We start from the raw sequence: 25,811 nt of genomic DNA on the forward strand, positions 1-25,811 counted from the left end.
CTCTCACTGTTGTGGCTTCTCCCGTTGCAGAGCACAGGCTCCGAATGCGCAGGCTCAGTGGCCATGGCTCACGGTCCTAGCCGCTCCACGGCATGTGCGATCTTCCCGGACCGGGGCACGAACCCGTGTTCCCTGCATCGGCAGGCGGATTCTCAACCACTGCGCCACCAGGGAAGCTGCCGAGAATCATTTTTGATGAGAGATTCTGAGAAGCAGGCCATTGCCAAGGCCAAGTAAACTCCCAAAGCCATGGAAGGAGCCAGAAAATAGAAAGAGTAATGCCTTCATCAGTTTTCCCCTCCCAGGGGCAGGTGGGCAGGATGTTCAGTCTCTTTGTTTGTAGGAAGCCCCCTCAACCTGGCCTCCTTCCTCTGGGCTCCATAGTCTCTGCTCCTCCCAGCTGAGGCTCTGGTGACTACCTCGGGGTCGGGGTGGGGGGGCATCCCTCAGCTGTTTATTTAGGCCCCTCTCTGAGAGGGGAAATGCTGGAACAACTCTAGAGACCCCGATTCCTATCCTTTCTCTCCAGCCAAGGGTTAAGGCAGTAGATCTGCATTTTGGTCCTGGATTTAAAATTTTTGTTTATTAATTTTTCAGCCATGCTGTGTGGCTTGTGGGATCCTAGCTCCCCAGCCAGGGATCGAACCTGTGCCCCCTGCAGTGGAAGTGCGGAGTCCTAACCACTGGACTTCCAGGGAATTCCCTTTGGCTTGGCTTTGCCAGTTTTTAACTATAAAACTTGGGTAGGTCTCCTGGCTTCTGTGAATCTGTTTCCTGACCCGCAAATCAGGAATGGTACTACCGATGTCTCAGAATCTCTGTGTCAACTGAGCAAGATAGGGTTTGCCAAGCACTTGGCACAAACGTGATTCTTACCAGTGCTGGACACTAGCAGCTGGAGTTCATCAGGTGGAGGGTAGCAGGGATGGAGTGTCATGGACATTGGATGGACCGCAACGGATTCAACACATGTTTCGGCAAAGGAGACAGCAGTTGCAAAGGCATAGAGGGTGACAGGGCGTGGCACAGTTCGAGAATGTTATGTCCCCAAGCACTTTTCTGTGCTTGGAGCAAGGGGGTGGCTTGAGTTCCCCCAAAAGCAGACCCTGAGACTTGGGTGCTCGTAGTCTATTTGGGAGGTGATTTCAAGAAGCAGAAGTTATAGCATGGAGAAGACACAGGGAGGGGAGCATTAATGTGCAGCTTGCTGCTGTGAGTAGCTGGGTTCAACTCCCCATGGAAACTCAAGAGACAGTGTGAAATGCACCTCAGAATCATCCTATCTAAGGATGGGGAGTCATCAACTTCCATGATGGCCGAAGGTTGCCCTTGGGGTGGGTAGCACATGCCTCTCCCTTCCTGGTTCATAGATGCCTAAGACAGCCCTTGGGCAAGGAAGCAGACACAAGCAGGGCTTTGAGTACAGAGGCTCTCAGTTGCTGGAAACCACCACACCGGGGGCTCAGAGAAGGGATGAGGGGCTATGAGGCTGGTATCCACATTGTCTGCCACTACCTCTTTGAGCCTCTGTTTTCTTGTCTGAAAAATAGAAAGAATATGACATACTTCCCAGGAGGACTAAATGAGGTAAAGGATTTGGAAGTTCCTAATGACATGTCTGATACATAGTAGATAATCAAGAAATGGGAGGTATTTGGGCAGCTGAGCCCAGTGGTAGATTGGGCTCAGCTCAGATGCCAGCTCCTCAGAGAATCCTTCCCTGGCCATCCTACTGAGAGTAGCTCACTCCTTTTATTCTCCATCAAAGCATCTTATTTCCTTTCGAGCACTTAATGGTATGCAATTATCTTGGTTATATGCTGGCTTATTATGTCTCCCCTCAATAGAATGAAAGTACCATGTGGGTAGGGAATTAATCTCTCTATTCACTGCTTGATTTCTAGCGCTTATTACTGTTATTATAGTAACAATAATAGAGTAGGACAGTTATTGTTCTTGATCTTTATTAAGCATATACACTCTACCTGCTAACAGGATGTTAAAAGAGGATTCACCCACACTCCAACTGGGTCCCAATGAGACGATAGGAAACAAAAAACAGTGGCTCCCTCTGGGGGGGTGAGTGATTGAAAACAGAGAAGAGGCATGAGACAAACTTTTGGGAGCATTGGAAATGTTCTACATTTCAAACTAGGTGATGGCTATATCAAATGTTTTTTTTTTTTAAAAAGGTTGAGCTGGACAGTTAGTATTAGTGCACTTCACACACTTTGTTGTATGCACATTACAGCTTGATTTTAAAAAGTGTCGTCCACCAACTTCAGCATGTAGTGGGGAGAAAAGGAAATCCAAAGCTGGTCACTCATATGCCAACTTAAAGTAACTTAGCAACAAGGTAAAGGCTGGAGTGGGATGGTAGCTAACCAGAAGAGATCCTTGAACTGTTGGAGGATGGGATCTATAATGAAAGCCTGGAAAATCAACCACTTGCTGAAAACTTAAAGCGTTTGGGTTGTTTATCCCCAAAAAGACTAGATTGGAATGAAATGCAATTGAACTCAAGTATTTTATTTTGCAACAGGAGTCTGGGCCCAAGGTAGATCTTCCTAACAGTGACAAAGGAGGTAAAGGAGGCTGTGACATACCTGTCCCTGGGAAGTTTAAAACTTAGCTGGCCAGCAAACATCCCCAGTATGGCCTAGTCTGGGAGTAGGAGACAGAGAAACAAACTCCAGCTGTCCCTCTCAGGACCAGGGACTCTAGTTAGTCCTGGGCATTCTGGGCCAGCTGCAGAGCACTGATTAATTAGCCAGAGAACCATCTCTGATCTGCACTAAGCTTTTTATGTTCTGCCGTCACCACCACCAACCACAGCTTTAATTAAATTTGAGGCTTGATTACCACACGCGGTGCTGCCATCACTCTCTCCTGATGACTTTATCTTGGTTCCTGGAAGGATGGTGGTGGTGACAGTGTCAAGAGGAGAGGAGGGTCTAAAGAAGCCTGAAGCATGGGCTTTCCTGGTGGCGCAGTGGTTGAGAGTCCGCCTGCCGATGCAGGGGACACGGGTTCATGCCGGGTCCAAGAAGATCCCACATGCCGCGGAGCGGCTAGGCCCGTGAGCCATGGCTGCTGAGCCTGTGCTCCGCAACGGGAGAGGCCACGGCAGTGAGAGGCCCGCGTACTGCAAAAAAAATCACGCTTCAAATGTTTTTCAGCCAAATAAAGAGGCCTAATAGCCATCAAAAAAAAAAAAAAAAAGAGTGTGGAGGTAACAATGAGAACCTGCTACATCTTGAGACTGGTGAGGAGGTGACCGTACCTGGGGGCGGGGCAGGGCCGAAGAAAGGCGATTCCTGTCAGAGAACACCAGGAGCAACACTTCAGAGTACGTGGTGGTGATGGGTGGGGGGTGCAGTTTGGGGAGGACGTTGAATGCCAAGCTGAGAAGTTGGGACCTCATTCAGCAGGTAGTAGGAAGCCTTTGAAAGTTTTTTTTGTTGTTGTTGTTGGTACGCGGGCCTCTCACTGTTGCGGCGTCTCCCGCTGCGGAGCACAGGCTCCGGACACGCAGGCTCAGCAGCCGTGGCTCACGGGCCTAGCCGCCCCGCGGCATGTGGGATCCTCCCGGACCGGGGCACGAACCCGTGTCCCCTGCATCGGCAGGCGGCTTCTCAACCACTGCGCCACCAGGGAAGCCCTTTTGAAAGTTTTTGAGCTGCCAGGATGATCCAGTGTTCTTATGGAAGTTTACAAGACTCCTGAGGATGTGGTCCTGCCTCCCTCCTCAGGTGTGCCTCTCTATCCCATCCCTCACACTCTGTGCTCCAGCCAGAGTGTAAAACATTCTTCATACTCCCCGTACTCCTGGCTAAGTCCTATTCCTTCAGTTCTCAATTTTAACATTTCTCTAAGATCTCCAAGAAACCTTGAAGACACCGTCCCATTTCTCCCAAGCCTGGGCAGGTGCTGCCTTTCAAGAAGGCTCCTATAACCCCTCGCGTCTTCCCCATTAGAGCTCGTATCACCGTGTAATTCTTCATCTGTCGGAATCCTCCGCTGGATTGTGAATTCTTTCAAGCTTAGGGACAGTAACTTGTTCACCAGTGTGTCCCTAAGAATCAGCACAGTGTCAGCAAAGTGAGGATGGATGGAGCGGCTGGGGCCGGAGGGGCGGGGAGGAATCTCTCAGGTTCCTCTCAGTTCTTGGCCATGAGTTTCTGAAGGACAATGGAATACCACAAGTGTCAACAGGTAAGGTTGGTGGGAAATGCGCCCTTAATTTGAATGATCAGTCTTATACTCTCACTGGAAGCACAACGTGGAGAACACAAAACAAGCTCCCGGGCTTCCCTGGTGGCGCAGTGGTTGAGAGTCCGCCTGCCGATGCAGGGAACACGGGTTCGTGCCCCAGTCCGGGAAGATCCCACATTCCACGAAGCGGCTGGGCCCGTGAGCCATGGCCTCTGAGCCTGCGCGTCCGGAGCCTGTGCTCCGCAACGGGAGAGGCCACAACAGTGAGAGGCCCGCGTACCGCAAAAAAACCCAACAAAACAAAACCAAACCAAACAAGCTCAGACCTCCTCACGGCCCTGAGAATAAAGCGAAACCCAGTTTATCTCCAGGCACGCCCAGGAATTATTTGGGGAACGGTGAGGCGGAGTGTTACTAACCGGGACTATAAGCAGTAACCCTCCGCTCGGGCTTTGTAATCGTGGTGGCGGCTCCTCGACCACCAGGGGGAGGAATCGGGCCGCATTCCGGGCCTTGGGCGGTTTCACACCAAGACGAAGGGCCTTGTAGAGCTCTGGGAATTGTAGTCCTGGGGGGCGGGTCGTAATGTGCCATCTTGCGCGGTGCACCTCGGAAGTTATAGTTCCGGACAGAGAGGCGGAAAATGGTTTTAAGCGCTAATTTCGAGTTCTGGAAACTACAACTACCAAAGGGCCACTGGCTCCTGGGCAGTTTCTCGTTTCCGTCGAGTTGACCATTTGGGTTGCTTCTGAGAGGTCAACTTGACTGGGTAAGTTTGACTGGAGAAAGCTTCTATTCTGGACTGAGTGGTCTGCAGACTTGTTCACGTTCCAGATCGGTTTGCGGGGGTTTCTCGTCTCAATCCCAGACTAATCCACATTAGTCTTTTATCTTTTCTGTTTCCTACTGAGACACCTCCAATATCCGCCCTCACCCTTTATTCTTCCACTATCATCTTGCGCTTTCACTCCCGGCGCCCCTGGAATTCCACGGTGAGCTCTCTCGTTCGGAGCCCACAGCCCCACCCCGAGCCCACGGCATCACCTCTCTGAAACGTGGCCTTCTTTGTGCTCCACACTTTTTATGTGCTTCACTCTTTTTTTTTTTTTTTTTTGCGGTACGCAGGCCTCTCACTGTTGTGGCCTCTCCAGTTGTGGAGCACAGGTTCTGGACGCGCAAGCTCAGCGGCCGTGGCTCACGGGCCCAGCAGCTCCGTGGCATCTGGGATCCTCCCGGACCGGGGCACAAACCCACGTCCCCTGCATTGGCAGGCGGACTCCCAACCACTGCGCCACCAGGGAAGCCCCGTGGTGGTTCAATCTTTAGTCAGTTATCTGATAACCACAGTCGTCGGGGCACGAACCCGTGTTTCCTGCATCGGCAGGCGGACCCTCAACCACTGCGCCACCAGGGAAGGCCCTATGTGCTTCACTCTTACCCTCAGTTTCCTGGTTTTCATACTAGTGAAAGAAGGGTCGCCATTCCTTCTTCACAATCCACAGAAGTGCCCAGGACTGGAAGTCAGCAGACCTGTGTTTTATTCCAGCTCTGCAGCTCTCTCGCTGTGTGACCCTAGGCAGATCATACAGCCTCTCTGGGACTCACTCTCTTCAGCTACTATTGAGTTGGCCAAAAAGTTCGTTCAGGTTTTCCTTACCATCTTACGGAAAAATCCGAACGAACTTTTTGGCCAACCCATAATTCGAAATGGAGATGACAATTGCTCTCTCCGTCTTAGCTTGAGGCAGTGTTGTGGAGCCAATAAGCTAATACGTGTGAAAGTGCTTTATAAACTGTAAAACCTCCACAAGCGAGAGATTATTTTTACTATAATTATTAATGCTCTGAAAAACTCTTATCTTGGCTCCTTTTATAGCTCTGTCCCCTTGTTGCTCAAACCTGCCCCTTAAGCACTTGGTGTCTCCATTCTCTGAGAGCAGAATGTTAGTTCCTCACTTCCCCAGAGACCACAAACTAATGAGCTTTAAGACTCCAGAGAGCTTTGTCTGGAAGGAAACCCCGGAGAAGTGCTTGTCTTGGACTCTGTCCTGAAATAGCCAGTGATGAAAAGTCCACACAGCTGGCAGAAGGGTGGTCCCTGAACACTGGAAACGGGGCCCCAGCAGGAGATGGACAGCTGCAGTGTAAGCCCTATCCGTTCCCTCTGGGCTCTTCTGGGCCTGTTTAGTAGACGCTGGTTTTGGGAGGGGTGTCTCAGACTCTAAAAGGCCAGGAGGAAAGAAACCATTTTGTCAAAGGGTTTAATCCAGAAAACGACAAAAATCCCAGAAAAAAAAAAAGCTTACCTGGGTATGAGGAAAGAGAAACATAGCATTGTTCATTAATTCCTAGCATTTTATGAGCACTTAAAATGTACCAGGCCTTAGGCAATATCACTTTTCTTATTAATTTTCACTTATGAAGTGTCCTCATTTTACTTATAGGGAACTTAGGCTGAGAGAGGTCATGTAGTTTGTTATGATTATAGTACCTTCTATATGTCAGGGGCTTTACATACATTCATGTAATCCTCATCAGCAGCTTCATGAGTGATTTATTATTTCTATCATGTGGAGAAGTTATCAGAGGCTTAGAATTGAAGGACCTTGCTCAAGGTCACACAGCCAATTAAGTGATGGAGGTGGAGTTCAGACTGTCACCTAAGCCTTTTTTCCCCCCACTATGCCATATAGCCTAATTTTTAGATCAAAAAGACAGAGATTAAAGAATTGAGAGGGTTTAAATCAAAGCCAAATAAAGGAAGCATTTTTGGGGTCCCTACTATGTGGAGAAAGCATGAGGAGACATGGTTTGGACTCCAAAGAAATGTAAAACACAGCCTACCTCTGTAGTATATCTGAAGAGATAAGGCATACATGTGTAAAAAATTAAATAGCATTCATTGGATAAACTGACTGTTGAGACCAGTTATATGCAGGGCACTGCATTAAGCCTAGTAACTGGCAGGAACATGCTTCTAGGTGGCCATGGGGATTAAACCAAGTGGTATCACAGTCATTATCATTTCATTAATATGAAAATGGTGGACTGGAATACTATATACACTCAGTAAATATTTGCTGCATGCACACGTCTGAATAAAAGAAAAATCCTGGGTACCATCTGGACCAGAAGTTCTTGAACCTTGGGGATCAGAAAGCCTGGGAAGCTTTATAAACTAATTGACCTCTGGCAATGGGGGCCCTAAAACCTATAGTTTTGAAAAGTTTTCCAGTTGATTGTGATAATAGATTCAGGAACTTCTGATCTAGATTCTACGTGGACCACTTACTGGAGGCAAGTTACTGATTGAAAACTGCTAGAATACGTACTAATTCAAGAGCTGTCCTGAGACAGCCTGTGATTGGTTATCAGGTGAGGGAGGCAGACAGTACTCAGAGTTGAGGAGGGACGGTTGGAAGGACTTGGAAAGCTTCACAGAGGACCAGAGATTTCACTGGGCTTTGATGCTTGGGACAGGTTTGGATGGGTAGAGAGGCCTTTAGGCAGGCACCACCGCAAATTGTTTAGATAAGGTGAGCCAAAGAAGGTTAGAGACACCTGGGCTGATTTCCTTGGCGAATTCCACGGCATTTATTAGAAATAACTCTGGATGCTCGGTGTGGATGTTTCTTAGGCAAAATTTGCAAGTCAGATTTTCCGATCTTCCCATTCTACTTGTGCATCAGTCAGTATGAGCCCAGGGAATGCAGATTCATTTTCATGTTAGCCTCACTCTGGCCAATTAGCTTCTTTAGTTTTTATTTATTTCCAAATTTAATTTAGTTGATGACCTTCCCAGAAACTTTCCAGGACTGCCAGAGAGTTCTGCTTCCCTTCTGTTTGGTTGTTCTCAAGTGCCCTCATCCTGATTCCTATCTCACGTAGTGTTCTCTGTTCGGGTTAAGACCAACACCTCTTCCTATAAGAAGCTACTATCATTCTGGTCACCCAGTCTTGAAACCTGACTCATCTTCCCTCTCCCATAACTCCCCAGATCCACTTAGTTGCCAGATCCTATTGTTTCTACTTTTCACACAATCAACAAATATTTCCTGGATACCTCCTAAGAGCCAGGTACTACACTAGGTGCTTTAAATGCATTATTTCATTTTTTCTCCATAGCAACCTTATGAGGATGGGTAGCATTCCCATTGTACAGATGGGGAATCAGGCTTAGAGTGATCAGGTAACTTGCCCAAGGTAAGAAAGCTAGGCAGCGAAGGAGCTGGGCCTCAAACTTGGATCTCTCAGAGTTTATATCTCCCATGTCCACGACCTCATTTCCAGAGTAGATTCCAACTCCTTAGCCTAGCACTTGAGGGACTGCTACCCTCCAAATCTGGTCACATCGTCCTTTCTCACCTTGCATCCATCACGAACTTCTCGAGGTTTCTCAAGTGTGCTTTCTCACCTCTGTGCCTTTGCTCACACATTCTTCTACTCGAAAGTCAATCTTCCCATCTTCCCCTGCCCTCCACTTCCAAGCTAAAGGAGCTCTTGCTTCTTGGAACTCCCACAGTATTTTGTCTGACCCGCTTTTATGGCAGTGAGAACTTGCCGCTGCTTCATTGTCATGTGAGTGCTATGTCCTGTGCCCCCTCCCAACCTGCCATGGGTCCTCTGTACATTTGCCCTCAAGGGGAAAAGGTCAGGGTCTGAGACTAAGCAGCACACGTTCAGCTTCCTTTTGGCTGAATAGTCCACTGACTGCATCAGGGGCTTAGCTTCTTTTTAAAATGAATTAGGTTTATTTTAAAATCTGCTTCAGAGAAACAAAATGAAGAAATCTGTAGTAGAAAGAATATCACTTATTATCTTCCAAAGTTTAATAGAATGACATTAGTATTATTGGTTGTCTGGGGTTTTCCATTAGATCAGACAATTGCAAGTTGGCAGTGAGGAGATCTATGTGTTATAATAGTTCTGGTGATCTTGAGCAGCTCACTTAACCTCTTGAGCAGCTCTCATAACCTCTTAACCTTGATGTCTTCATCAGTAAATCTCATTTATATACTGGGCTGAGGGGGGTGGTGGTGCAGAGGATGATTGTGAGGAGAAATGATCTCTAAGTTCTCTTCTTGCCTAGGCATGCTTTGACCTGAACTTTCTGATCCATCCCAGAGCATCTTAAAGAAAGCAGAATAATGTAATGACTGAAAATGTGGCTCAGGACTCAGTGTATCTGTTTAGGTGCTTTTGGTTCAAGCAATAGAATCTAAACCCAGTTGGTTTAAATAAAAAAGGGGATTTATTGGCTCTTGTAACTAGAAGGTCTAGGACTGGGTCAGGTTTCAGGTACAATCTAATCCAGAGGTTCTTAAAGTCTTCACAAATATGACTGTATTTCTTTATGATTCTCTCAGCTCTGCCATCCTCCACAAGTAGCTTCATCCACAAGGTAGTAGAGTGGCTGCAACAGTTCAAGGCTTCATATCCGCACATCACTCTAGCTCAAAACAAGAAAGAACTTTTCCACCCTCAACCATCAAACCAAAGTCCTGGGCTTTACTCTGGTTGGACCAACTTATGTCATGAGCCCACTCTTCATCTGGATACTGATGGGGATACCAAGGGATGATTGGCCCAACTCTAGCAGTTAGTGAGGTATCAGCCCCACCCAAATCACAAGGCTTCTGTGTAGGAGGGCAGGATAGAGTGGATATCAAGAAGTTTGATCACATTCTCCACTGTCACAGCCACACTGCCCATGATCAAATTCTGGCTCTGCTAGCTATATGTTCTTGGGTAAATTACCTAACTTTATTAAGCATCAGTTTCCTTATCTGTAAGATGAGATAATAATACGTATCCCAGAGGATTGTTGTAAGGATTTAATTAAATAATATATGTATGTAAAGCACTTGGTGTAGTTCCTGGCACAGAGTAAGCGTGATGCTGCTGTGATGATGTGATTGAAGAGGGACGGAGAGCAGTGGCACTAACCCCAACTTAAGAAGCAGCCAAGTTACAGGAATGTTTTCTAGGCAGAGCATGCACACCTGCCATGTTGAAGGCTCCTGTTTGATTTCCTGCCCACGTTATACTCTTCCGTATCTCTGCCCCTTTCTGCTCTTACATTATGTCCTTTCTAGAAATGCTTTCCTTCTCCCCTGCCTCTAAAATCTTCCTTACATTTCAAGGCCCAGCATAAGTGCCTTTATAATAATAGCTTCGGTCAGTGATTTTGTATATATGTAACTGAGTCTCCCCATGAACAGGATCAGTGAGGGTTAGGAGCTCAGGTCTGGATTAGACAGACCCGAGTTTGCCACCTAGAAGCAGTGTGACTTGGGGAAGTTATTCAACCTCTTCATGCCTTAGTTTCCTCATCTGTAAAACAGGGTCTAACCCTCAGACAGTTATTGAGAGAATGAAATGACGCAATGTATGTAAAAAGCTTAGTTCAGTGCTGACACAGAGTAAATAATTGATGGTAGTAATTGTTATTCTTAGCTTCATGAGGACAAGGTCTGTGTTATAGTCTATGCAGCAGTTACTGCTGTGCTGGGCACATAATCGGATAAACACTTGTTAGTGGGTTTTGAAGAGTGTGGAGGCTCTCTTTCCTTTTCATGACCATCCCCTTACCTCTCCACCACCAACAACAGAAAAAGCAGCCCCTAAACCTTAGTAAAGGCAGTGTAGCAAAGCGGATGATGTGGAAGATTGACTGAGTCACCGGCGGGAAGGAGGGGTGATAAGGAGGGGTGGATAGGGGTGGCAGATGACACGAATAAGCAACAGGAAGCTGAGAGGAAACCAGCAAGAGGCTGTTCTGTGTTCCACCCTCCAGCCATCAAGTTCAGCCACGGCCCAAGTCGTTGTTCAGTTCAACTGGTGATGAAATGGGGGTCAACCAGTCCGTGGGCTTTCCACCTGTCACGGGATCCCACCTCGTAGGCTGTGGGGATGTGATGGAGGGTCAGAGTCTCCAGGTAAGTGTCTCCAGCACGTCTCCACTGCTTCTGTCTGCACGGGACTTATCGATAGTGAGTCTGATGCTGCAATTCCAGGTCGGGGGAAACTGAGAGCTGGTCTGGATTTGGTTGTAGAGCCCCTAGGTCTCTTTTTCCTGACCTTTTTCTTCCTCTTTCCAATTAGAAGCATCTCAATAGATGAGAGATTATGGGTTCTTTTTCTGGCTCAGAGGAAATGGGGCCTCTAGCTTCAAAGGTAGCTCTCAGATGTCTTGAGAGCAGATGCCTGATCCTGGAAAGGTTTTGGATCTCATCTTAATCTGAGTGTATGAGAGGAAGAGCAGTGGACCATGTGCCATTGACCTTTGACTCCCTGACCCGGGTAGGAAGACAGTCTCCTTTTTCTCCTCTCCTGCCTTCGTCTATTTCCCTCTGGTACTTTGGTTCGGGACTTTCCCTCCATCAGTTCCTAGGTTATTCTCTGCTGGCCCTTGAACTCCCCCCTCCCTTGTGAGAGGCACATACTTCCCGGTAACCTCTCACTTACTCCCATGTAAAATGTGTGTGCTTCCCAGGGGTCAGCCTGGAGGATTGTCCTGGGTGACACACCAATGCCACCCCATTCAGCATGAGGGCTAATCCTTCGCTCCTGGGACTCCTCCAGGCCTGGGCTCAGGGCCAGATTTAAATCTTTTGATATCTCAAGCATTGGGAATATTGTAGTACCCCTCAGATGTAATTCAAAATACAGTTGGCTGTTTGAAATGACATAAGCCTTACATGTATGCTAAACATAAAGTTGCTTCTTTCTGGATTTTCTGAATACAAAATTCAGGTATATGAATTGAAGGTAAAGTTTCCCTGTTTTGGTGCTTTGCTGGTGCCCCAAACACCCGCTGAATGTGTCTGTTGGGAAATCTAGCCGTGCTTGGGCGTCTTGCTCTGAGCAGCTGCTCTCTTTTCTTCCTTACAGGGGAGCTTCTTTCGACTCTTCTACCCCTGCCAAGAGGCAGAAGATACCACAGAGCAGCCCCTGTGGATTCCCCGCTATGAGTACTGCACTGGCCTGGCTGATTACCTGAAGTTTAATAAGCGCTGGGGAGGTTTGCTGTTCAACCTGGTTGTGGGTAAGATTCTCTCCCAGCTGCTTGATTATGTTCCTAGGAGATCCCAAGGCAGGCACAGTACATTACAGTTTGCATTGCCCAGCCCTTTTGTAGTGGGGCATCCATTAGCCATTGTGGTATGGAGAGTTGGAGAGAATTATGTACATAAGAGCTTTGGTTATAGAGTTAGACTGTCTTGGATTCGAATCCAGACTTTATCATTTATTGTGGGGCTTGGGCAAGTTACTTAAAAATGTGTCTGAATATCTGATACTTTTGCAGGGTTATAGTGTGGGACATATGTAAAACATGTACTCTAGTGCAGTGCTTGGGATATAGAATGTGTTCCATGGGTGGTGGCTATTACTCATTTATCCAGCACGTATTAATTCCACTCTGTGCCAGCTATAGTGTAGATCAAAGAAACATTCTTAACTGCCAAGGAGCATACTGTCTCCTGCAGTTGCCTCTCTAGCTCCTCCCTCTTCTGGGTCAGATGACATTGAATCATCCCCTTTCCCCAAAGGCCCCACTGTTAGGAACTCTACCCACTGCCTTGGCATCTCAGGGACTTACTCTGTAAGTTGTTCAGTACCTCCCCTTTGGATTTATCTGCCCATTTTCTGTTGTGTTTATGCTCCCTAGGGGAGAAAAGGGGAAAGAATAGGTGATTGATTGTCCTGGGCTGCTCGGGCAAAAGGTGGTTCTCCTGAAAGGAGGGCCACATGTCCTCATCACACCTGTGCCCAGGCTGCCCTTCGCATTCAGCCAGAGATTCTATAGCCCTTGTCTCTGCTAGGATCTTGTCGCCTGCCTGTTAGCTGGAATGGCCCCTTTAAGACAAAGGACTCTGGATACCCCTTGATCATCTTCTCCCATGGCCTGGGAGCCTTCAGGTAAGAGCTGCTCTGCCCCAGACCTTGTCATATTCCTTGCCTGGTTGCAGCTGCTGAGTCTTAGCTTATTCTCAAAGGGCAGGGAAACGCATATTTCCATTTGTCAGTTTTCTTATCTACCATGTGCTTCATCCCAAGGCACTGGGTCCACCTTCTCTAGAAGGCCTTCCCCCAGGCCCCTTTCACCAGGTGGAGCCTTTTATATCCTTGGCTTCTCATGTGCCAGCATTTATATAAATACTTGCTTTTAGCTTTCTTCCTCTATAACAGCCTAGAAGTACTAGAAGGAGCTTGAGCTTTATGGTCAGAGAGTCATTTATTCAACCTACACTGAGGGCACCTCGGCCTGGGGCACTGGCGTAGTGACGAGGAAGACAGACTCGTTCCTGCTCCCGTGGAACTTGCAGCCTCAGCTGTAAATCTCAACCGTACCACTGCACTCTGTGAGCTCGGGACTGTGGTAGAACTCTCTGAGCCTACATTTCCTCATCTGTCAAATGGAATGCTGCTCCCACAGTGTGGGTTATGAGGACCCAGACAGGCACCTAATAGGTGCACACGCCTGTCAGTTTTCCTCTCTGTCTCTCTACGTGGAGGATCGTGGGGTGATGAACTGTAAGATCTCTTTCACCAGATTTCGGGAAACACTGATCCAAGTTTTACAAGTCAGTATCCATTCAGAACTCTCCCCATGAATTCTGATTTTTACACCTTGGTGTGTTATATACATAGCTTAATAACTGTGGTACATGCGTTCTTATTTAAGCTTGTGAATATTCTCTCTGTATGTTCATTCATCAACGTATAAGTCTAGTTTATGTCCCAGAGTGTTACACAAAGACATCTGTTTTTGCCTTTTCACACCTCCCACCCCCACCCAAACCATTGTCTACACTGTAGCCAGGCAGATCTATTTTAAAACCAAATATGATCTTGTCATTCCAGCACCTAGAACAGTGCCTGGCATATTGTAGATGCGCAATAAATATTTGTTGAATGAATGAATGAATGAATGTCACTTCCCTATCTAGATCTTTTTAATGGCCCTTTGAACTTAATTCAGCTCTTGTCATTGGCTTACCTGAATGCAGGTCCAGGACAAAGTTTCCAGCCTTGTTGCTTGCTACTTGCCCTACTCCAGCTCTCCAGACAAACAGCCCTAAAGGCACTATGTTACTTTCTGCCTCAGGGATTTCATTTGTGCTATGCTTTGTGGCTGTTCCCTTTGCCTGGGATACTTGCTGTTCTCCTTCTCTCTTCCTCTTCCTCCTTTTCGTCTTTTGCCTGGCTAATTCCAAATTACCTTCAGGATCTTAGTTTGGGTGTCACTTTCGTAGGGACACCCATCCTGACCCCTATATTATATTAGGTTAAGTTTTCCCATGGTGTGCTTTCATAAGCACGATACTTAACATAATTGTAATGAATTAATTACTTATGTGATTATTCTTTAATGTCTGTCTTTTTAACTAGATTGTAAGCTCCACAAAGGCAGAGACCATGTCTGTCTTCTATCTTTCCCAGTGCCTAGGGCATTACCTGGAAAATAGTAGTTTCCCAGTGAATATTTATGTTTTGCTAGGTTCCATACATTCAGCAGGTATCTGTTGAGCACCTGCTCTGTGCCAGCTCCTTGGCATGAAAAGAAGGTGGGACATAATAGAGATAAACAAATCAAGGAATTTGCATCCACTAGAGGAGACTGAATATGGATTCACATAACTGTAGCACATGGCAGGAAGTGGAGAGCAGATGTGGAGATGAGGCTAGAAAGGCAGCAAGATGGTTTTCTTTTTTTAATTAATTAATTTTTATTTTTGGCTGCGTTGGGTCTTCATGGCTGCTCACGGGCTTTCTCTAGTTGTGGCGAGCGGGCTTCTCATTGTGGTGGCTTCTCTTGTTGTGGAGTACGGGCTCTAGGTGCATGGGCTTCAGTAGTTGTGGCACATGGGCTCAGCAGTTGTGGCTTGCAGGCTCTAGAGCGCAGGCTCAGTAGTTGTGGCGCACGGACTTAGTTGCTCCGCGGCATGTGGGATCTTCCCAGACCAGGGCTTGAACCCATGACCCCTGCCTTGGCAGGCAGATTCTTAACCACTGCACCACCAGGGAAGTCCAACATGGTTTTCAATGTTGATTTCTTATTCAGTAAATTTAGTACCTGCTGTGTGCTATGCTGGGGTTGGGTTTGTAGTAGTGAATAAAATAGAGACGCTGCTTTCAGATTGTAGTCTAGTGGGGAAAAGAAGCTAAGAAATATTATTTCCTAAGCTGACAGGTATTTTTTAGAGAGAGCGTGTGAACACATGACTTTAGAGTGGTCTTTTTGGACTAAGAGTCTGTATTGAGGCCTCAGATCTCAATAAACTGGGGTGAATCAGTTATAAATACTCTTCATTAACCATAGTGAAATTCCAAGAAAAGGGGCAGGGAGGTAAAGGGACATGGTTTCCTCTTGTTGCATCTGTGGTTAATTCAGGACCTGAAATCCTTCCCATGAGTCACAGACCTCTGGCTTCCCATCCCAAGGAGGAGTATATATATTTAAACATTACCTACACATTTGTAATGTGCCTCTGTCTCCTTTGGTTCCCACACAGTCCTGTGAGGTACTTGGGGAGGGGGATGCATATTTTACAGATGAGCAAACAGGCTCTGAAAGGCAGACTTGTCCAAAGTTACAGTTTAAACTGGGAAGGGATCAGAAATCTCTGGCTCTCAAGTCCAGTTGTTTGCCTCCCTGAGAGAAGTGAGAAGGTGGAAAGAAACCTAAGACACTGACTTTCCGCATCAATTAGGATCTGAGTAAGTTGTATTTCACAGAAAAACCCCAACAATAGTGACCTAAATAACATAAAATTTATTTTTTGCTCACATAAAAAGAAAGCTAGAGGTCGACAGAGCTGATATGATAGCTCTACAAAGCTGTCAGAAAACTAGACGTGTAGCTTCTATTTCTAAGGGTATCTCATGACCCAGGCTGCTTTAGATCTAACCATTACATCCGCAGTCTATGCAATAGGAAGGGAGAACTCTCCTGAAAGTTCTATATAACACAACTGCTTACATCCCATTGACTAGAGCTGCTCTGTCCATTATCGGTAGCTTCTAACCACATGTGCATATTGAACATTTGAAATATGGCTGGTCCAAACTGAGATGTGCTATAAGTATAAAACACACATTGGATTTCAAAGACTTCATATGAAAAAAAAAAGAGAATGTAATAAAATATTTCATTAATTTAAAATTTTTGATTATATGGTCAAATGATGTTTTGGCTATATTGGGTTAAATAATATATATTATTAAAATTAATTCTACCTGTTTCTTTTTACTTTTTAAAATATATCTACTAGAAAGTTTTAAATTACTTAGGAGGATAGCATTATATTTCTATTGCTGGGCTAGAACTTAATCACAAAGATAAACCTGGCTGCAGAGAGGCTGAGAAATGTCATATTTTTTTGCATGACAGTGTCTTCAGCTGAAAATTAGATTCTGTTATTAAGGAGGAAGGGAAAAATAGGTGTTTGGAGTAGGCAATTAGCAATGTCTGTCATATATTTTTCTAGAAAGTTGGAGGACAGACCAAAAAAACCCACATGTTAAATCTCAGATGCATATTTGCATATTAAAGAAATAGCCAGAGTCCCTGTCCTCAAGGAGCTTACCAACTAATTTGGGAGACATACAATATATAGACAATAAGAATGCAATTGTTTGAAGTAGCCAAACTATTGGAGTTGGGGGTGGAGGAGATGCGTCAGTGTATGGGGTTGAAAAACACAGTGGAGTGACTTGCACATGCTCCCTGGAGGAGGACACTGGAGCCTTGGTGAGAGCAGGGGTATGCTGGCTGGAAAAAGCTCCTGGGCAAGGGCTGCTGCAAATGAAACTTCCTCATTCCATCTTTTGAGATGGCTACTAGCAGAGCATGGTTGGACTAGGGGCTAAGGGTAGGCCATTCTTTTGATCACTTCTCTCGGTTCCTTCCTGGATCTTTAGGACACTGTATTCAGCCTTCTGCATGGAGCTGGCCTCCCATGGCTTTGTGGTTGCTGTACCAGAGCACAGGTGAGGGATGACAGTCACAATGAACCATCATGGGTTGGGTGCCTGCAGTGGGCTAGGGTATAGGCTAGTTCCCTATAGATATATTATTTCTAGTCCTCACAACACTATGCAAGGTAGGGGTTATATTCATTTTAAAGGTGAGGAAACCAAGGTTCAAAGATGTTGAATAACTTGCTGAAAGTGACATAGCTGAATTGGGGTTCAAACCCAGGTCAGTCTCCAAAATCCACATTTTTTTTCTACTCTCCTATGTGTGCCCCTGATCTTTTTCCCTATTAGCTAAAGGATAATCTAGAATGTCTTGGCTGAAAAGGAGGATTTGGTAAAGGGGAGAAATGAGTCCAAGTGTCTTCTGGTTTCTGGTGGCACATGTATTGCAGGGATGGGTCAGCTGCAGCAACCTGTTTCTGCAAGCAGTCCCCAGAGGCGAACCAGCCCAACAGCAAGTCACTGGAGGAGGAATGGATACCCCACCGTCAAACTGAGGAAGGGGAGAAGGAATTCCATGTTCGGAATTGCCAGGTAGGCTTATGCCAGTGGGGAGGGAGAGTAACTAAGCCTGTCCTCCCTATAAAACACTCACTAAGAAGACTTTGAACTAACCTCTCTTGAAATCTTGGTCATAGTGGTTCTGAGCTTGTCACATCAGAGAAATGAGGTATTAATCAAGACTCTTAACAATTGCAAGTGACAGAAACCCAACTTAAGCTTGTTAGGCAAAAAGGAGAATTGGTTGGCTTATATAAGCAGACAAGGGAAGGGCAAGACTGCTAGTCCCAAATGCCATTGGGACTTGTTTTTCACTCTTATCTCTGTCCCTCTGCTGGTTGGTCTCATCTGCTAACTGGCTTACCTTATGAGGTTGCACGTGTTTGCCCTCACCATCTGAGAGAATAGGGCTGTTTTGGGGTTGTCCCCAACTTCTACCCCAAGGTGCAAGATGAAAAATCCTGGATAGAGACTCCGAGGCTGGGGAGGAGTACCAAAATACGAAGCTCCCATCCGAAATACATTGCTAAATTTTTTGGGGGGAGGGGCAGTCCTCAAAAGTCAGGGTTAACAGGAGAAGTAAGGGCAGGTGAGTGCTAGGCAGACAAAAACAATAGACGTGTGCTATAAGTGGGCAAGTTGAATCCAGTGCTGGGTTGATGATAGGAACACTTTTTTGTCCTTTTGTTGTCAAAGTGCTTTCATATGGCACACTGTATACCCATATTATAGCCCTGTGTACCATGGGTAGGTAGGGAGAGTCTGAACAGCAGGGCTGACTTCGTTGTGCTCTTAGGTGGTGCTTATGTGTGTGGCTGTGAGGGAGCTAAGCCTTTCTCAGGGTGTGGGGACCACAGTGCTGGATGAGATGTGCGTGGGCACGTCATCTCTGCGTTCTTCCTCGGCTCTGTAGGGGAGCAAGATCCCCGCTGGATGGTTGTGCAGTATTCCAGCTCCCACTGGCACTGTCTATTGCAGGTGCATCAGAGGGTAAGCGAGTGCCTGAGGGTGTTAACTGTCCTGCAAGAGGCCGCTGCTGGGCAGACTGTCCTCAACATCGTGCCTGGCGGGTTGGATCTGATGACCTTGAAGGTATGGCAGCAGTTGGTATGACCTGGAGCACATTTTATTCATCAAGACTTTCTTGCTTGCAAATAACAGAAGCCTAACTCACTAGCTTAAACCAAAAGAGAATTTATTGGCCCAACTAAGTAGGAAGACCAAAACCAGATTGGCTTCAGGCCATTGTATGAGTCCAACCAGCAGTCCATTTCAGGCTGATCCAGGGTCTCAAACATTGTCATCAAAGCTCTGGCACTCTCTCCCTTCTCCTGGCTCAACTCCACTCTGTGTATATGGGCTTCATTCTCACCAGACTCTCTCCATTAGGCAAGAAAGGTGGTTGCTGGCATATTCCAAGCCTGCATCTCAACTCAGCTCCAAACCTAAAAGGAAAAGAAACTCTGGTAGCTTTCAGCAATCTGGAAAGGCCATGGCCTGCTTGGGTCACATGCCCCTTCCGGGCCAGTCACTGTGCCTGAGCACCAGGACTGACAGCCCCATGAAGCCGCATGGGTGAGGGAGTGATGGTTTGTTCCGCAAAGGCAGAGCTATGGAGCCCCATACAACATCTGTTGTCTACTGCAGGCTCATTCCTGCCTTTAAAGGAATCCCAAGAACCCCCCAGGAGGAGAGAAACTGTCCCGCTCCATGGAATTTGGTGCCTATGAAGGCACATTTTCCTCCCCTATCCAGTCCTTTCCTCCGTAATTTCAAAAGTAGCTCAGGCTTTATTTAGAGGACCAAGAAATCACACAAAAGCATGAAGGAAAAAGAAACGGAATTTTTGGATGTTTTGATGTTTGTCCTTCCAGTTCTTTTAAGATGCATTTCTTTAAAAATAATAATGTTGGGCTTCCCTGGTGGCACAGTAGTTGAGAGTCCGCCTGCCGATGCAGGGGACACGGGTTCGTGCCCCGGTCCGGGAAGATCCCACATGCCGCAGAGCGGCTGGGCCCGTGAGCCATGGCCGCTGAGCCTGCGCATCCGGAGCCTGTGCTCCGCAACAGGAGAAGCCACAACAGTGAGAGGCCCGCATACCGCAAAGAAAACCCCAAAAAACAAAAAACCAATAATGTTACTATTTAATACAAGCTGTTTTGTGGCCTTATTCTTCATTTAGCAAAACAGTATGAATGTCACAGTATGAATGTCTTCTTATTCCAGTTAATATTTTTCTATGGCATGATTTTTTTTTTAGGAGTTTATTAATTAATTAATTTATTTTTGCTGTGTTGGGTCTTTGTTTCTGTGCGAGGGCTTTCTCTAGTTGTGGCAAGCAGGGGCCACTCTTCATCGCGGTGCACGGGCCTCTCACTATTGTGGCCTCTCTTGTTGTGGAGCACAGGCTCCAGACGCACAGGCTCAGTAGTTGTGGCTCATGGGCCTAGTTGCTCTGCGGCATGTGGGATCCTCCCAGACCAGAGCTCAAACCCGTGTCCCCTGCATTAGCAGGCAGATTCTCAACCACTGTGCCACCAGGGAAGCCCCTATGGCATGATTTTTAATAGCCATATAATATTCCATTGTATGAGTGAGAATGGTATATACATATATATATATAAATATATAATAATTACTCCTTTATGAGGACTTCCTATGATAAGAGCTCTTTTCACAAACATATAGATTGTTATCTCTTTACATAGAAAGAAACCAAGGATCTAAGAGGCTAAGTATCTGCCCAAGATTACACAGCTAAGCAAGTGGTAGAGTCAAACTTTAATTTGGGGCTTTTTGCCTATGCAGTGTGCCCCAAAGCCTCTTTAGAAAATATCTTTTAAAGGCTCTGGAAAAGTCTTCCAGGAAGAAACATCAGCCTGAATGGCCAAGAGGTAAGGCAGGACCTGAAATCTAGAGAGCTTTGCCTGCTATATGGTGTATGTCATCAGTCCCCACCGGATAAGCGGGGCCAGGCACCACAGTTCAGGCCTGTGGGCCTGTGGGCCTGAGACAGACATCGGGGGATGGCGGGCTATGTGTAGTTGGATTAGTTAAGAGGCAGCCTTTTGGAGAAATACAGAATGAAAAAGGCTAAGTGAATTTTCATCTATCAGATTGAGCAAGATCCAAAAATTGACTACTCACCCTGTCGGCACAGCTGTGGGGAAATAGCCTCTGCGCCGTTGCCAGTGTGAGTGCACATGGCCCCACGCAGGGCAGTTTGGCAATAGCTCGCAACGGCACGGGTGCACATAGTGTTTGACCCAGCAATGTCCAATTCCGGGAATTTATTTTACACATCCCTACACACATGTAACATGATGTATGTACAAGGTTATTCATCCCAGTGTTGTTGTTTGTAATAACAAAAGATTGATAGTATCCTAAATGTTCACCCATAAGTGACCACAGCTGGTTTAATAGATTATGGAACAATGGATGTATTATTTTGGATAATACTAATTGCTATAACACGTAAGCCCCAAATCTCAGTGGCTTAACAAAGAGAAATTTATTTCTCTCCCACATGAAGTCCAAAATGGGTGCTTCTGTGCAAGGGCTGACTCAGGGATCCAGGCCCCCTTCTTCTAATCGCTCTACCCTCTTCCACCTGTGAAACCCAACTTTACCGTGTACGTTAAGCCAGGTGTGGGAAAGGGCATGGAGGTTTGTATGGAAGAGTTTTTATAGACCATGCCTGTAAATGGAGATAATCACTTTCATATTCTATCACAAGACCACTGTCACTCACATCAAGTCACAAGGCCACATCTAACTGCTGGGAAATAGAGTCTAGCTGTGTGTCCAGGAAGAAGAACCGTTTTGGTGATCACTAGCTGTCGGTACCATGGTGAAATCAAATGTAGCTGTAAAAAAGAATAAGGAAGCTCTTTATGTACTAATATTATTATGTAAAAAAAGTAAGTTACAATATCACTTGTGTAAAAAGGGAGAAAGTATATATTCATGTTTACCTGTGTAGGCATAAGTAAGCTCTGCAAAGACACAAGCAACTTACCTGTCTGGGTAGGGAGTGGGCAACTGTGTGGACAGGGAATAGGGTAGGTAGGAGACTTCTCTATATACTCCTGATTTTAGAGTTATGTAGATATATTTACTTATTAAAAAAGCTGAAGAGGCCTTGACCAATCCAAAGGTACTGAGCAAAGAGGGGAGGATTTAGATACAAAAACTTGGGATAGAAGTTGGGAAGAGCAAAGGAGAGCATGGGTTCAGGGCAGAGGCTGGACAGCAAATCCTGGAGAGATTTTTTGAGCCCCTTAGGAGGCAGCTGCAGTGGTTTTTTATATAACCATGTCCTGAAGGCTTCTGGGGACAACCAGAAATAGATGCTTGCAGAGCACGTTAGAGCGAGCAGGCTCACTTTGCTAGATAAAAGTCAGGACAGATGTCAGAGCAAGTAGAACCTGAGTTGGTTTTGGTACAAGCATTCCTTGCTTCAGAGCAAAGTGGAGGGGCAGTAGGAGCGCCCCCATTCTGTCCTTGACTTGGAGCACGTGTCATCCATCCGTCTGGTTGGATTGGTTATAAGGCAAGGATCTAAATAAAGTGAGTTCTTAGTCTTTTTTTTTTTTTTTTTTGGCTGCACCATGCGGCTTGCGGGATTTTAGTTTCCTGACCAGGAATCAAACCCTGTCCACCACAGTGAAAGTGCTGAGTCCTGATCACTGAACCGCCAGGGAATTCCTGAGAGTTCTTATTCTTAACGTGCTCTTATACTGATAGGTCATTTAATTTCTGTTTATTCATAGATATTTGAATGTCTACCTCGTCCAGACATTATAGGCGGCAAGATTATTAAAATAAAGATGAAAAATGTGGTTTTCAGAATTCCTGCCTACAGAAGGCTGTTCAGTCCAGGGATGGCCTGACCTGTTGCTCTCCAGTGGGCAAGAGGCGCTTAATACCGTGGTTTTGGAGGTCTCGCCCACTGTATTGTGTTTCTGCATCATTGTCTCACTGTTTCTTCCTCTTGCCCTTGAAGAGTTCCTAAAAATGCACCCCTGTGTTTCTGACCTTTCTCAGGGCAGCATTGATGTGAGCCGCGTGGCTGTAATGGGGCATTCATTTGGAGGGGCCACAGCTATTCTGGCTTTGGCCAAGGAGACCCGATTTCGGTGAGTTTCCCAGTGATGCTGCTGTTAGCTCCACACACCATATATTCATTCAGCATGTATTTTGTGCTAGGTACTGTTTTGGGAGGTGGGGATTCAGTGGTGAAGAAGAAAGCAAGGTCTCTGATTTCATGGAATTATGTTGCTGTGGGAGGAGACTAGTAAGCAAGTAATCAAATCCCTGGCACCCAAGTACAACGAAGAAAGTAAAATAGGCTAATAAGCTGGAATATGTGGATGCTTCCTGGAGAAAGTGACGTAAGCTAGACTCAAAGGCAAAGAAGCCAACCACATAAAGGTCTAGGAGAAGATCATTCTAGGCAGAGGGAACAGCTAAAGGCCCTGAGGTGGAAAGAAGCTTGCTGTTTCAGTGTGGGAGGACCATAGTGAGCGAGGGGGAAGTGATTCAAGGTGTGATCAGGGAGATAAACAAGGGCCTGGTCATGGGGCCTTTTGGCCAGAGTAAGGAAGTTAGATTTTATTCTAAGTATGACAGGAAACCATTGAAAGATTTTAAGTATAGAAAAATCTTATTTACATTTAAAAACCACTATGTGAAGAGGGGGTTGTAGCACGATAAGACTGGAAACAAGGAGGGGGCTTCCCTGGTGGCGCAGTGGTTGAGAGTCCGCCTGCTGATGCAGGGGACACGGGTTCGTGCCCCGGTCCGGGAGGATCCCAGATGCTGTGGAGCGGCTGGGCCCGTGAGCCGTGGCCGCTGAGCCTGCGCGTCGGGAGCCTGTGCTCCGCAGCAGGAGAGGCCACAACAGTGAGAGGCCCGCGTACCGCAAAAAAAACCCAAAAAAACCCCAAGGAGGCTAAGTAGAAGGAGGCTATTTCAGAGTCAAGGTGAGAGATGAGGGATTTGCTTTAGGATGGAGGTAGTGGGATGGAGAGGAGTGAAGGGAGTCAGGATAGGTTTTAGAATTTTCAGGACTTAGTGATGTTTGAGGTAAAGGAAAGAGAAGAATCAAGGTTTTTCATCTGTGTGTCCATCATTTGAGTGGAAGATGATTGTCCTTTATTGAGATGGAGGAGACTGGAGGAGCATTGGGGGTGGGGGATAGTAGGACGCTAATCTTAGGGCCTTAGTTTTGCCCTTGGTGGCAGAGATTTCTGCTGGACAAACTGGCCATGACTTTGAGTTGTGGCACCAAGGAGGCTTTCCCTGACGTTCCTGCCACGTATGCTCTGGGCTTACTTTGCAGCTTGTGCAATCAGGACACTAAATTGTATTTTGCTACCTATCTCCACTGCTATTCTGGGAGCTCCAGGAGAGCAACAACTGTGTCATTTATCTCTAGATCCACAGCACAAGGCTAAGCACATAGTAGGTACTTGATGAGGTGAATGAATGAATGAGTAAATGAATGAAGTGCCATTCTGTGTGACTCAAGTCAGCTGCCTGAGAGTAGATCCAAGAGAAGGAGGAGGTCTGATCCTTGTTTTCAGAGAGTTTAAAAATCAAGAAGGATTTTTGGCGACAGGTAAAAGTGATCTCTATCCAAGATCCTAACTGAAGGGTATGGGCCCTGGTTCCCCTTCCTGGCTTTCTGAGCTTTTTACCCCACTGAAGGGAGAACTACCCTAATTGTTCTTGCTTGAGTTTCTACATGGCAGTTCCACATGTCTGGTCCTGTTCCAGGTGTGCTGTGGCTCTGGATGCTTGGATGTTTCCTCTGGAACACGACTTTTACCCCACGGCCCGAGGCCCGATATTTTTCATCAATGCTGAGAAATTCCAGACAATGGAGAGTGTCAACTTGATGAAGAAGCTTTGTGCCCAGCATGACCAATCCAGGATCATAACTGTCCTGTGAGTAAACTCCAAGGTCATGATCCCCAGTGGCCTCTCCATTTTCTACTCAGCTGTGGCTCCTGTAATTTCCTCTAAATTATCCAGAAGTTCTACCCGTTGATAGGATACATAAATACCTCCTGAATTTCAAAATCTTAATTCCTTTGGAATTTCATATCTGTTCTTCTTTTCCACTTAGCTCCACCTACAGTGATTTATTCACTAGTTTATATGACTTTATGACAGGGTATTATGGGATTATGTGTTAGAGGGGAAGAGGTGTGGGTCTGGGTGGACTCCAGGAATCTCTAATCTCATATGGGAATTTTACTGAGTCTTTTGAAGAGTATGGATATAGTAGACCTTTGACACTCACAAGATGGATTTTTAGAGACCTTCATGAATACCTAAATTCAGGTATCTTCCATGAACCATCTATTCTCTGCTTGAGAGAAAACACATTCTCTTCACTTCCATCATCAACACTGTCAGATGGTTTGATTTTAGGAGTCATTTTTCACAGAGAGAATATTTTGAGTGACTTTAAGAAATGAACTTTAGGGCTTCCCTGGTGGCGCAGTGGTTAAGAATCCGCCTGCCAATGCAGGGGACACGGGTTCTAGCCCTGGTCCAGGAAGATCCCACATGCCGCGGAGCGACTAAGCCCGTGCACCACACCTACTGAGCCTGCACCTAGAGCCTGTGGGCCACAACTACTGAGCCTGTGTGCCACAACTACTGAAGCCCACACGCCTAGAGCCCATGCTCTGCAACAAGAGAAGCCACTGCAATGAGAAGCCTGCACACTGCAACAAAGAGTAGCCCCTGTTCGCCACAACCAGAGAAAAGCCCACATGCAGCAACGAAGACCCAATGCAGCCAAAAATAAAATAAATAAAATAAAATAAATAAATTTATTTTAAAAAAGAAATGAACTTTACATAGGAAGTGGCTTAGAGCTACAGGTGCAGGACTAAAGTCTCACTGACAAGTCTCTGACTTGGTCCTGCCCTGTACCTGAGCCAAATAGCCCACATGATTCAAGGATCCCAGGTCCTATTTCAGCGAAATGACAAGTAACTACATGTCATGGACCTATGGACTCATTCAGGTGTTTGAAATGCCAGATCCAAAGCCCGGACTGCTAGGGGTCTTCTCAGTAGGCCATGGCTTCT

General features: G+C 46.2%; 1 protein-coding gene across 1 annotated transcript in view; it reads left to right on the plus strand.

The window, feature by feature from the left end:
• The first annotated feature begins 4,840 nt into the window (after nt 1–4,840).
• The window catches only part of PAFAH2 (platelet activating factor acetylhydrolase 2), a 31,142-nt gene continuing 10,171 nt past the window's right edge, over nt 4,841–25,811 (plus strand). Inside the window, exons 1-9 of the mRNA XM_007459131.1 lie at nt 4,841–4,984; nt 11,012–11,153; nt 12,109–12,262; nt 13,041–13,137; nt 17,143–17,211; nt 17,592–17,733; nt 18,679–18,792; nt 22,750–22,841; nt 24,484–24,654. Of these exons, the coding sequence (XP_007459193.1) occupies nt 11,064–11,153; nt 12,109–12,262; nt 13,041–13,137; nt 17,143–17,211; nt 17,592–17,733; nt 18,679–18,792; nt 22,750–22,841; nt 24,484–24,654 (929 nt within the window). The 5' untranslated portion in view covers nt 4,841–4,984; nt 11,012–11,063. The remainder of the gene's footprint in view (nt 4,985–11,011; nt 11,154–12,108; nt 12,263–13,040; nt 13,138–17,142; nt 17,212–17,591; nt 17,734–18,678; nt 18,793–22,749; nt 22,842–24,483; nt 24,655–25,811) is intronic.

Source organism: Lipotes vexillifer, unplaced genomic scaffold (genome assembly GCF_000442215.2).
Source record: "Lipotes vexillifer unplaced genomic scaffold, Lipotes_vexillifer_v1.1 scaffold496, whole genome shotgun sequence".
NCBI lineage: Eukaryota > Metazoa > Chordata > Mammalia > Artiodactyla > Lipotidae > Lipotes > Lipotes vexillifer.